A 13619-nucleotide genomic window follows, 5' to 3' on the forward strand; every position below is an offset into this window, starting at 1 on the left:
ACATAGGTACAAATATGCTTGATGCAATGGATGGATGGATAGATTGTGATAAGAGCTGTAAGAGCCCCCAATAAAATGATTTAAAAATAAATAAATACACAAAAATGGTAGCACACTTAAAAAAAACAACAGTGTGCTACTGAGCACACAGGAGGTGAGAGAGAGTTTGGGTTGAAGTGGGAGGAACCCACAGGCAGAAAATTATGGCCAGCAGCCCAGAGCTGGTCAAGACGGTGATGAGAAACCAGTGGTGGCTGCCTACATTTTGACAGTATCCGAAACTCCCCTCCCTCTGTGTTACAATGCATTTTTCCTTTTATTCTATTCATTTTAAATAATACCTGCCTCTGCTAGAATTACAAGGCTGTGATACAAGAGGATTTTTTTTTCTTTTCAGTAAATCATCCTTTTTCTTTTCAGAGGGCTGCTTTTACCCAAAGTGGTTGAAGACCGTGGTGTGGAAAGAACAGACGTTGGCAATCTTGGGAGTGGGCTCTACTTCAGCGATGCGCTCAGGTGAGTGGATGGTGTGTACCCCCGCCACGCACTCTCATCACCAGGGCATTGCGGTCGCATCCTTGCTGCGGAGTCTTCCCTTCCTCTGGCTGCTGTGAACCAGCTTCGCACCTAAGAAGCAGGCCGCTGGGAGCAATACGGTCTCAGTATATGGTAGAAGCGCATCGTTAGTAGATATTTAGAAAATTACACTTGAACTCATCTTCATGATCTTACTGATCTGAGAGATGGTACATGTGTTTACCTAACATAATCCTTACAAAAGCCCTCTGAGAGAAGTGATATTATCTGAATATCATAAATGAGGGGAATGAGTGACAAAGAAGATTTCTTGCCTTAGGTCATAGAGCTAAATCATGATGCAGGCGGACTCAATACTTGCGATCGATCTTTCTCCGGAGCCAGACAACGAGACTAAGGCAAAGCTGTCATTGAGAGAACATGTCTATCATTATTCATTGATTTCAGACACACGTTTAAACATGCTATGTTTAGAATAAGCCCTGTGTAAATGAACTGGAAGCCAATGGCAACACCTTTTTACTTACCCTTGTGTACTTTCCTATGTACTCTCAAGATTCCAAAACATAAACCAGTAGAAAGCTAGAGGAGATAAGGTCAAAGAGGTTGGGAGTTGGGTGGGAAGGATATAAACATGTTTATACATTACAGAGAAAAAGCCTTCAGAAGGGGGAGGAGCTTATAATGGGGATAATTCATTACAAAAGACAAAAAAAGTGCAAGTCTTATGAGAGATCAAGTTAACAAGCACAGCCAGACAGTACATTTTGTTCTTTATCTTAAAAACAAAAATTGTGATATGTCCTAAAAGTATGAATCTCACAGTTGTGGCCTAGCCCATTACTCCTAATAACAAGATTTGTTTTATAATGCCAATTCGCTCCCAACGACTTCAAACAAAATCTTTCACTTGGGTGCCATTTGAAATCATTTTTATTCTTCTATTTTGATTCAGAGGGCATCCTGAGCTATCAAGGTCTGTTTTTCCCTTTGATAAGGTCTTATTTACTTGGTAGACAATGGATCTTCTGAACTTTAATGTAGGAGAATTGGTTCAATTTTTTTTTCTCTCAAATTGATCAAGTAGAGGTTTTTTTATTTGTGGGGTTCTTTTTGGTTGTTGTTGTCTTTCACTGTTCTTGTGTTCTTATAGCAAAAGGTATATATTTCAATAGCTTATCAATATTTGGAGGAGCATGTGGTATTCACCTCCTCCGAGAACAAACGACCACACAACACCATAAACGTGCTGTCTGTATTGATTAAATAAAAGTTGTCAATAAACACATGAATACTAAAGTTCTCAGTGGCGTTATCTTGAGCTCTTTCATTTATTGGGGGTGGAGAAAGTTAAGGGGAATTGGGGAGCAAATACTGAATCCAGGAAGGGGCAGGGTGCATTAGAGCCAATTGTGATATTTGGATACAATTCGTCTTTTTAAAACCAATCGCAATGATCAACACATAGCCACACACCCCTCCTCCAGGGGGATGAACAACAGAAACCATGGGGAAAGGGAGACAGAGGTTGGTGTAAGATATGAAAATAATAATTTATACTTTATCAAGGGGTCACCAGGAGGGTGGGGGAGGGAGGGGAAAAAGAAGAGCTGATACCAAGGGCTCAAATAGAAAGTAAATGTTTAGATAAGAATGACGGCAACACATGTACAAATATGCTTGATACAATTGATGTATGGATTGTTATGAGTTGTAAGAGCCCACAATAAAACGACTTTTTAATAAAATAAATAAATTAAAAAAATAAAAAGTGACAACTATGAAAGTGTATATGTTAAATTTCTATCCATAAGAGTCGTGGGGGGTGGAATTTGGAACGTCTGTAAAGTGTTCGTTCCTATGTGGATAATAAATGATGCATGTTGTTTCCTTGCACATACAGCACCAGTATGAAGTACTCACACCCGGGAGAGACAGAGGGTACTAGACTCTTGGTCGTTTGTGATGTGGCCCTCGGGAAGTGTGTAGACTTGTACAAGAAGGATTTTTCATTAACAGAAGCCCCGCCAGGTTATGACAGTGTCCACGGAGTGTCACAAACAGAAACCATCAACAGTGACTTTGAGGTATTTTTTAATCAAGAAGCAGACAAAGAATGTAGTCTTGTTGCTCCTCTCTGTATTAAGTGTGCTTAAGCATGGATAACTATGGTTTGTCTACTATTTGAATTCAATGTTTTCTAAATTAGTTAACCTGAAATTAATGTTTGATAAGGACAGTTGACACAAAAGACATTTTTTGTTCTTTGTTTTTTATTGCCTGTTAATTTCTCTTTGGTCTAGGATGATGAATTTGTGGTATATAAAACCAGTCAGATTAAAATGAAATATATTGTTAAATTTTGCATTCCTGGAGATCAGATAAAAGACTTTCATCTTAGTGGTAATAACACTGAGATAGAAGAGTGCACACCTGAGCTTTCAAGTTGTTCAAAGGCCGAAGGTAAGACCCTTCTCCTGGACCGTTTACAGAACTCAAAGGTTGTATTTCCGGTGGGCTTCACCTTCATGTTAGGTGACCCCATGCCTCAAGATGTCCCTTTTATTTTGCTCAAATACAAACAAGGATACTTGTGAGAAATTAACTGACCTCAAAACTATGTGCTATTTCATCAGCCCACCTATGTTTAATTTGCTCAACCCACACTAGCTAATCCTAAGAAAAAAATTGAAAATATGTTAAGGGTCAAAAATTATAATAGAGGTTGGTAGAGTAGAAAGAAGATACTGTTTGTAATCAGGACTCTTGGACTGGAGCATCAATGCTGCAGGTGTACTCTTGAAAAATGCTGCAGGTGTGCTCTTGAACAACGCTGCAGGTTGTGGGCTCTTGAACAAATCTGAGTGTCAGTTTCCTTCAGATGGGACTGATAGCAATGCCTGCTTCGCCGTGTTGCCATATGGGTTTAGTGGGAGAAACAAAGATACCCCCATGAAGTTTAATATGTGATTTCTATATCTGAGCCCTGGTGGCATAGCAGCAGTTCAAACCCACCAGCCTCCCTGAAGAAGCAAGATGAGGCTTTCATGTCCCATAAAGTGTTAGAGTCTCAGAAACCCAGAGGGACAGTCTGCTCTCTCCTTTACGGTCACTATGAATTGACTTGATGGCCGTGCGTGGAGTTTTTGCTACTTATTTATCTGTAGTATGACAAACCTATGCAGGGTTGATAAGCTTCTCAGATAGAATAATACTACAAGTCCAGTGTCTTATAATATTATTTAGTAGGGTTTTAAAATCACACGATCATTTTAATGGATATATTTTTCATCCAAATATATGAAGTTATAGATGTTGAAGAATATGACTTCAAATTTTTCTCAGGGAGTCATTCGGTGAATGGTAGCCAGACAATTTATCTTTGTATACTTAGTCATATTTGTCTGACCCACCTACTATAATATTACTTAAATGCTTTTCAATATGCTATTTTGGTCTTGACCTTTAAAAAAATTAAAAAGGGGGGAGTATGTCCCCAAAGGATGGATCCCAGAGTTGTGTCCTCTCCTCTTGCTCCCAATAGTAAAATGGTCTTATATTGTCGATTCCCTAGGACATATCAAGCAAGATGTCTCACTTGAGTGCCCCTTGAAATAATTTTTACTTTCCTATTTTGATTCAAAGGCTTCATGAGACTTCAAAGACTGCTTTTCCCCATGAGGATTCTCCCTTACTTGGTTTTTCATGTTCCTTCTGAACTTTAATGCAGAGAATTGTGCCTATTGTTAGCTGTTTTATTGCCATAGAATTCACATTTAATGCAAGTCAGCAATTCAATCATAGATTAAAGAGTTGTACGACAGTCACCATGGTCAGTTCTAGAACATGGTTCTCATTGTTATTAGTTCTCCATTTCCCCCCAACTTTCCTTGCCGTGCCCCTAAGAAATCTTTAGTACAAGTCAATGTCTTTGTAGATTTTCTGGAAAAACATACGAGATAAAAAGAAAAAAAACAGAAAAACCCTAACAATAATAATAAATCAAAACTAAGAAAAAGCCCAATGGAAAAGAAAGCTGAAAATATTAAAAACTACAACAAATTTAAAATGAGTCCAAAGCGAGGTCAAATGATAAGGTGTTCAATTTTAACCTGTGTCTGGAATAATCTACCTTCCAATGTACTGCCTGTTAGCAAGGCTATTTGGACTTGGATTTCATCCTCCTTGCATTGAAAGTCTGTAGCTTCACATTGCTGTGAAAAGCTTGAATGGAAAAAGCCATTATAGTAGCTAACGCAAGTCAAGGGAGACCAATGTCTAGATTCACAGTAGCTTTCATTGGCGTAGATATTTTTAAGACCTCTTGTGTATTTGTGTGTATGTTTAAGTCAGTATCTTTCAGATAGTAGCATGACTCTAGGTGTTCCAGATGACTTTCAAAGTCTTTAGGTTATAAAAGAGAGGTGTCTTTGGAAAATGCTGTCTGCTTGAGTGGAGGTCTCTCAGTGGTACAAACAGCCTGTTTGGCCGCGAACGAAAGGCCTGGTGATCCACTTCTGAAAAATCATCTATAGATAACCATTGGGAGCTTGGATCTCCCCTGGCACACAGGGATTTCCATAAGTCAGGCTTGACTCGGCAGCAATTGTTGGAGGATTTGAATGAACTTACCTTTCAGAACTTACTATTGAAAAATTACAAATTGCTGTTTGTCCGTGTGTCATAAAAATACAATATATATTTTTGATCTGTAAAGGGAAGGAGGAAGGAGGAAGATCAAGAGGACAAACTTACACCATGCCGGAATGGTTTTTGAAACTAACACTCATGTTTTGAATATCTAGATTACCAGTTACCAGATACCAAACCTTTCAGCAACATCAAAGCCGGTCTTCAGGATACAGTTGGGAATTTAGTGCCTCTTGAGGATGTTCACATCAAGGGGAAACTCATAGACGTGGTAGCCCAGGTATGCTGTTTGTGGCTGGATGGTACTGCAACAGGTGGACATTGTGCATACAGGAGAATTTAGTTGCTATGGCATGAACTAAACCACGTGTGCACTTTGCTAGAATCCACGTACAAACACTCACTGAATACCTGCCGCGTGCCGGGAACTCTTTTAGTCTCTGAGCATATGTCAAGGAACAAGACAAACCCCTGGCCCTTTTGGAACTCCCGTGCGGAAATAGAAAATAAACGTCCTAAATAAGTAAAACCTGCAAAAGCCAGCATTTGTGTAAAGCAGAAACCTGTGAGAGACAGACCTCTCAAATGCTTCCCAGTAAAAGGAGAGGGAAAACGGGTCAGACTGCACCCTGTCAAAGGCAGAAAGGTGTGAGACTGGAAGCGAACCAGGCAGTCCATCGGTCCCATCTCACTGTAATGTGTCAAATGGTGCTGGGTACTAAGGACAAAAAGCAACCCAGCAGGGGACTAAAGAAGGCAGAGGAGGGAGAAGCCCTGGCCTTTTAAATAGGATACCCATGGGCGGCCTCCCTGAGAAGGGTCCATCCGAGAATGGACCTGAAGCAAGGTGGGGCACGACACCATGTGACTCTCTGAGCGAACACTCATTATAGACCGTGAACACAGCATGTGCCAAGGCCCTGAGGTGAGAGTGAAGTGAGGTGAGTGCAAAGGTCCTGAGTGAGCCTGTGTGCTCAAGAAAGCCACGGTGGCTGGAACCGAGTGAGAAGGGGAGATTAGAGGAAACCAAGTCAGAGAGGAAAGGGGGTAGGGGTGGGGGAGCAGCAGGATAGAGTGTAACGAAAAAGGGTTTGATCCAGAAGCTCTCTGGGCAGCAAAAGATCAACACGAACACTAGAAAAGTCACAAGACTGGTAGAAGGGGGTAAACCAAGGAGGAATACCAAGACCGCATAGACTGACTGTAAAGACTAGTCTGGACTAGCACTAGACCCATGCGCTACAGGGAGGGCTGACACGAGGTGTTTTTCAGGCCGTTTTGGAAAGCTCTCCTTGGGAGGGTGTTTACTTATTACTGCTTCTATGAGGCAGGCCAGGCACTCTAGCCTGGTGGCGAAAGGTGCACACTCCAGACCCAAACCCTTTCATGTGGCTTTCCAACGAAGGATGAGGCTGTCTTCTCTGGTAAAGAGTTAGAGTCTCAGAAACCCTAGGGCACAATTCAACTCTCCGACAGGCTCACTGTCAGTCAGAATCGATTCAGTGACAGTGGTCTTTGTTTCCGCCACTTAGGGTGTTTATATTTGGGCAATTAATGTATCCCCTCTCTGCTTATTTTGTCAACTTAAAATGGAGTGTTAAGAACACAGTCCTGGCCCCACAGGACTCTTGTGGGACGTAAGGCGTTAATCAGGTATGGGAACCACTTAGTGAAGTGCCTGTCTTGTGAAAAGAGCCCATAGATGTTCTTGTTCATGGGACCGTGGCTCTAGGGTGCCTGTTCAGCATCATTCCTCACGATCTTACATCTGTTAAAATGGATAAAGCTATTGTATTGTTCTCATCCGTATCAAGAGTAAAGTATTGAATCTTAAAAGAAAGACTCAATAAAAAGATTGTTTAAATGTGTTTTATATAAAGTTGGATTCGACATTATTATCATTCATCTTGTTTTCGACAGTTTGGGATTTACTGTGGTCCTCGCTTCTATAAACTTGGCTCAAACAATGTTGAGCTATTAAAACTGGTTTGGGGACAAACAGTAAAGGGCAAGGGATGATATTTTCTCAGCAAACTTATTTCCTCGATTTCTTAATACATTTACATTCTTAAAAGGCCTTTTTTCCTGACCAGCTTAGCAGCACTGCCTTGCTTCTGCTAATTTGCCCTATTCGCAAGTGACTCACCTTGACCCAGGCTTGGATAAGGCACCTAACCTTGGAGATGGTGCGTCTATTTCACACAATAGAGACTCTGCATTACAGTGGGATCCCTTAGAACTCCTGAAGGCAGAGTTGGAAGTTGAGGGACAGGATAAAAATCCAGGGGCTTTCAAACAAAGATGACCAAGCATTTTCTTTAGTTGCTGAATTAAGAACATGCATCTGCTTCTTCTTCAGGTCATCGTTTTTCAGACCTACACAAATCAGAGTCATGTGCCCATTGAGGCCAAATATATCTTTCCTCTGGATGATAAGGCAGCCGTGTGTGGCTTCGAAGCTTTCATCAATGGGAAGCACATCATAGGAGAGGTAACAGGAGAATGGGAATTATGATTTCACTTTGGTTTCCTATTGACTGGGGCCTTTGTTAGCTGACTGTCTGGAGCTATGAGATTGACTAACATACAACAAAAATATGTTTGTGCTTAGTCTCCACTCCAACATCCCCCCTGATTATTGGGTTCTATTCCAGTTTGTCCAGGCTTTGTTGGTCAGCACCAGCTTAGGTACTTCAGGGAAGAGCTGACCCCTCACGCCTGGCTGTAGAAGTCCAACTGAAGTCAATTTAGAGGGGGGAAATATACCCAAAGAAATAACAGTTAATTCCTCCTTGGTTTATTCTAAACATTAGCCCACGATTATAATGACAACCATATTCTATTACATCTGAGGTAAAATTAATTTGCATTTCTTGTTCAAATGAAAGACCCAACACCACACGGTACCCTCACTATTGATTCTGAAATATTACATCCCCAACTTAAAGAGAATGCCCTTGTTGGTTCATATTGGTGATCATTTTATGTAAGTTCCCTTTTGTCTTAGCCAGAATCTTTGTTTTCTGTTTTTATCCAGGTTTCAATAAACATTTCCTATTTGAAGTCTGAAGCTAACATTGATATAATGACCCATGTACAAACCTTTTCTGTTTCCAGGTTAAGGAGAAGGAAAAAGCCCACCAAGAATACAAAGAAGCCGTCAGTCAAGGCCACGGTGCTTACTTGATGGATCAGGACGCACCTGTATGAGTTGATATTGCTTGACTAGCCTTGTAGATTTCATAGCATAGAGAAAGGGGTGTTAGAAAATGATTTAAATTGTGAAATTCATCATAGAAATCAAAATAGTTTCTAGTGCGTAGAACCTTGTAGTTTCATTTGCTTTTTTTTTTTTTAGCAAGGGGAGACCCTAAGCTGTCCAATCCCATCTGACTTGTTAAATAAAGGAAGAAATGATGTCAATATTACCAGCCAGATAAGAAGAACCATTTCTGTAATTGGGAACTGAGTTTTCCCAGAAGTGAAAAATGAAAAGAAATCATTTTGGTTCCATAATTATCATCCTCTGATAAAAGAGTGTAATGTATTTGCAAGAAAAACTTGCTTGGAATTAAGTGCACCTTTAATTCCACACCAGAGCTCTGGCGGCATCGGGGTGGCGCACTGGGCTTTGACTGTTCAAAACCACCAGCCGGTCCGAGGCAAACAGATGGGGCTTTCGACTCCTGTAAAAAGTGGCAGTCTCAGAACCTCATGGGGGCAGTTCTACCCTGACCTGTAGGGTTACCATGAGTCAGCATCAACTCAATGGCAGTGAGTTTGATTTTGAGATCATTTTAAGCAGTTGTCACCAAAAACCATCACCCAGTAGGGCGTGTGCTCGGGACGCTGATGTAGGACCAGCTTCTTTGTTTACTTCTTATTAGCTTTAATAAGAATCTAACAGGAGCTCTGGTGGTCCAGTGCTTAGATTGCTGCACTGCTGAGAGGTTGGTGGTTCAAACCCACCAGCTGTCCTGTGGAAGAAATATCTGGCAGTCTGCGCCCATGGAGATTTGGGCTTTGGAAACACTCTGGAGCGACTCTACTCTCCCTTGTAGGGTTGTGGAGTCTGAATCAGCTGGAGGGCAGCAGGTTTGGGCTCTTCTATTTGTTGGAAAACGAGAAAGATAATTATGCCCATGGATTTCTTTCTTCAGGGGGTGTCTTTGGCAGGTGTGTGGTTACACAGTCAGTTCCTAACCAGAGTATCTAGTCCATAGTATCTAATCCAGATTGAGTTGTCGAAGATGGGACCTTCTGCTTCAAGTGTCAGCGCTGAGGATGACACGTTGACATAACACCATGCCATGTCATGTTTGGCCTGGGTGCGAACAGTATTGAGAATTGACATAGACTTAAAAATTCAACTAGCTGCCCTTGAGTTAACTCTCACTCCTGGTGATCCCATGTGTGCCAGAGTAGAACTGTGCTTCAGGGGCTAATTTGTCAGAAGTCAATCACCAGGCTTTTTTTCCGAGGTACCTGTAAGGGTGAATTACTGCTTTTGAGCCCTAGGCTATCCACTTGTAGAATGGGAATAAGCAATGAAGAGGTGATAGCTAGTAATGCTGGCCCCTGGCTGAAGTAAAAAAGGCTAAGGGTTCAGTAGAGAGACTGTGTGATTATGGTCACATGTGACTTGATCTAGATATTTCCTCAGACTTGCAAACATAGGGATGAGTTGTCATTGAGGGCTGTCAAGTTGGCTCCAACTCAGAGCAACCTGTGGACAACAGAATAAAACACCGCCCGGTCAGGTGCCATCTGCACAGTGATTCTTAGGTCTGAGCCATTATTGCAGCCACTGTGTCAATCCATCTTGTCGACGGTCTTCCTCTTTATCATTGCTCCTCGGCTTTACCAAGGCTGGGATCCTTCTCCAGGGACTGGGCTCTCCTGGTAAGAGGCCCAAAGTTGTGGCCCATAGGAAACCAGTCTTCACAACCCCTGCCTTCACATCTCCAAAAATCCTGTGACGATGATTACTCGGAGGAGTGTGAGTGGCTTAGTAGTTACGAGTTGGGCTGCCAACTGTGAGGTCAGCAGTTTGAAACTACCTGCCTACTCCTCAGGAGTAAGAGGAAATTTCTACTCCTATTAAGAGTTACAGGTCTTGGAAGCCGACGGGGCAATTCTGCCCTGCCTTATGTGGTCACGATGGGTCGGAATTGACTGGAAGGCAGTGGGCTTGAGTTTGTTTGAGAATGACCAGAAAACACAATGGTTTTAGATATCCGTGGGGGTATATATAGATATGTATATCTATGTGGAAATAATTAGTAGGGGAAGTGTTAAATAGTGATTCATGAAAATGCTTGATTAATATATCAGAAGTATGGATAGGGTGGGAAGACACAGTTATATGTCTTGGAGTGAAGGGCTCACTACACCTCTTAAGCTCATTCACTCCTGGCTCACAGCTGGCTTCTTCCTCGACACTTAGCAGCAACTGTTTCCCCTCTTCACCTTGCTCCTTCAACTAGCAACCCGGCCTCCATTTCCACCTCTACCGGGGCCCCTCTTGTTCTTTCAAGGAAAAACTATGATAAAGTCATGAGTTTTTTCAGCTTTCCTCCCCTCTAACTCAAAAACAGTATCGTTAGTCTCATCTGCCCCTGTGTCCTTAATCAATTTTTAAAAATCATCTTATTGGGGACTCGTACTCCATCATTTCAAATGCCCGTCAGTCTCTCAGATTTCTTATATTTTCTGAGTCCATTAATTATTTCCTCTCAAAATTCCCAGCTGCTGTCTCACAACGTGCCTGTGTTCCTTGGCTTATCTGGCCTAAACAATGAAGCAAACCCTTCCGTAACCTCTCAAACAGCATCCTATCACCCCCTTTCACGCCAGCTCAAGCCTCGCCCACCTCCGCACTAGTCTCCTTGCACTGCAGCGAGGGAAGCCCTGTTGGTGCCCTGGGCTACCCATTGGGCTGCCATCCATAAGTTCAGAGGTTTGAAACCACCAGGTACTTCAAGAGGAGGCTTTCTGCTCCCATAAATTTCGATAGCTTCAGAAACCCAAAAGGGCAGTTCTACCCTGTCTTCTCTGGTCGCTATGAGTAGCTATCAACTTGATGGCAGTGAGTTTGGTTGAGTTTGTACTGCAGTGACTTCCCCATTGACTGAGGAAGGTCTCCAAACAACGGCATCTTCATCCTCTTGTTGGGGGGAGTCCCTGAACCACACTCTCCAGACAGGCTAGAGTCTAGTCAGGGACCACCTTTCTCAGTGTCAGCCCATGTCACTGACTCCCCACACACTAGGGAATAACCCCAGGGCTCCCCGTTAGCACCACAAAGGCTTGTATTGAAGTGTTACTCCTATTTTCTAAGGAAGAATTTGACAGACCGGGACTTAAATAGTTCTTATGAGGGGATGCGCTTTGGGATTGCAGAGCTAAGTGGTGTGTGCTTCTGTTTCAGGACGTGTTCACTGTAAGTGTCGGGAACTTGCCCCCTAAGGCCAAGGTTCTTATCAAAATTACCTACATCACAGAACTCAGTCTCCAGGGGACTGCAGCGGTCTTCTGCCTGCCTGCCACAGTGGCACCCTGGCAACAGGACAACGTGTTGAACGAAAACACTCAGGTTAGTGTGCTTAAGAGAAGATGTAATGACGCATTTCTCGGGACTTATGTGGATGGGAAGTGAAACTATCCAGTAATCCAGTCTGGGAGGGAGGAGTATAAGCGCAATCTTGCTGCCACTCAGAGCCTTCGTTAGCCTAGCACATAAGAGGAAATGGCCAAAAGTTCGTGAAAAAAAACCTTAAATTCAGTTTTTCCACTAACTTTTTAAGTGCCCCCCTCCCCCATAAAGTGACCAGAATAAAAGACACAAGATGTGTTCGGTGGATATTTTTATCCTATTTAATTACCTAAAAATATGTACTATCGGTACTACATGTTCATCTTTTTGCCAGCTGCACAATGGCCTCAGCTCATGGAGACTCCATGTGTTAGGGGGAAAAATGGCACCTGGTCCTGCCGTGGGATTGGTGGGATGCCCAAGGCCACTGTTGTGGCCACGTGCATCTTCCAACCTGGGCGACTCATCTCCCAGCACGATATCCAACAGCATTCTGTTGTGATCCGTAGGGCTTCCGTTGGCTAAATTTTCAGAACTAGATTGCCGACTTCCAAATTTCAGAAGTAGATTTTCTAAGAAAGCTAGTAGCCCTGCTGAATCCTGTCCACCCTGGATGGGCCTGATGGTATTTGCAATACTGGTGGCATCGCTTCTAGCTTTACATGCAAACCCCACCACCTTCTGACCAACGACGAGACAGGGAACAGAGTAGGCAGGCACAGAGAATGCAAATTGACCCAAAGAGGAAACTAATAACCATCCTTAATTCTAAATGGCTACTGGCTAGTGCTTTGGTAGATGTAGCCTTCCAGAATTTTAACATGCATAATTGATGTATGTGTGTGTGGACACACACATACATATATATGGGAGGGGCTTAAAATCATGAAAAAGTTCCATCTTTTAGTTGAAATTTTTTTGTCAAAATGCCATAACTGGATTTCCATACTATTAAATTTCAGAACAGGTTTTCCCACCCTCTGGGTGGGGCGCTGGGACAATCCAGGGAGGCCGAAAAAGCAGATCCTTATACTTTATCCGAGATTTGGGGGCTACAGTACAAACGTGTCTAATTATCAGGAGGGTGCTACTTCTTTTTCCTGAAACATGGCTAAAATAAATTGTGGACTCTGTTTTAGAAGTTATTACCATTCCCTAAGAACTGCTGCTATGGCCTTCCTCGATCGCATTCAGCTTAGGGGCTCATCATGAAAGCTAACCCATGTCTGTGGGTACATAACTGTTCTTCTTACAGGATACAGTAGAGAAGATTTGCATAAGGGAAATAGGGACAAAGCAAAGGTTAGTACCTACAATATAAAACCGGTCAATCATTTAATGCCAAGCTTCTTATACTGTAATTGAAAATGGGGTGTGGGGGTAATTGAAAATGGGGTGTGAGGGGCATAAAAATATGGCAACAATAAAAGGTTTCCAAGCATGCAGAGGCCAAAAATTCATTCAAAATCAAATCCAGGGTGTTTCTGACAGTGCTTGCATATGTTGTAAGTTTCTCCGGTGAAAAGGGGTGGGAAGAAGCCCTGATTGGGTGGGAATCCGCTCCCTTGTTAAAATTTCATTTACGATTATTTGAAACAGCTAAAAGTAGAACCTTAAGATACTAGACTAAGACCATTTTCTCTTCACCTTTCATAGCTTCTCTTTGAGTATGTCTATTGAGATGCCGTATGTGATTGACTTCATTTCTAGTGACACACACAAACTGAAACAAAAGGTTAGTAAATCCTTGTTTTATTTCGTAACACTGCTATTTTATCAAAGCAAATGCATGCACATAGTGGGGGGAAAAGGTCCAACAACACTAACATCAACATCT

The 13619-nt window shown here is 42.3% G+C and overlaps 1 protein-coding gene across 3 annotated transcripts in view; it reads left to right on the forward strand.

Moving 5' to 3' along the window:
• The window catches only part of PARP4 (poly(ADP-ribose) polymerase family member 4), an 80392-nt gene that overhangs the window by 30680 nt on the left and 36093 nt on the right, over nt 1-13619 (forward strand). For all 3 annotated transcript variants that reach the window (XM_075562873.1, XM_075562875.1, XM_075562876.1), the window contains exons 12-20: nt 421-516; nt 2441-2624; nt 2841-3000; nt 5343-5467; nt 7547-7678; nt 8305-8391; nt 11618-11782; nt 13038-13084; nt 13439-13517. In XM_075562873.1, coding sequence (XP_075418988.1) covers nt 421-516; nt 2441-2624; nt 2841-3000; nt 5343-5467; nt 7547-7678; nt 8305-8391; nt 11618-11782; nt 13038-13084; nt 13439-13517 — 1075 coding nt within the window. The remainder of the gene's footprint in view (nt 1-420; nt 517-2440; nt 2625-2840; nt 3001-5342; nt 5468-7546; nt 7679-8304; nt 8392-11617; nt 11783-13037; nt 13085-13438; nt 13518-13619) is intronic.

This window comes from Tenrec ecaudatus, chromosome 11 (assembly GCF_050624435.1).
Source record: "Tenrec ecaudatus isolate mTenEca1 chromosome 11, mTenEca1.hap1, whole genome shotgun sequence".
Lineage (NCBI taxonomy): Eukaryota > Metazoa > Chordata > Mammalia > Afrosoricida > Tenrecidae > Tenrec > Tenrec ecaudatus.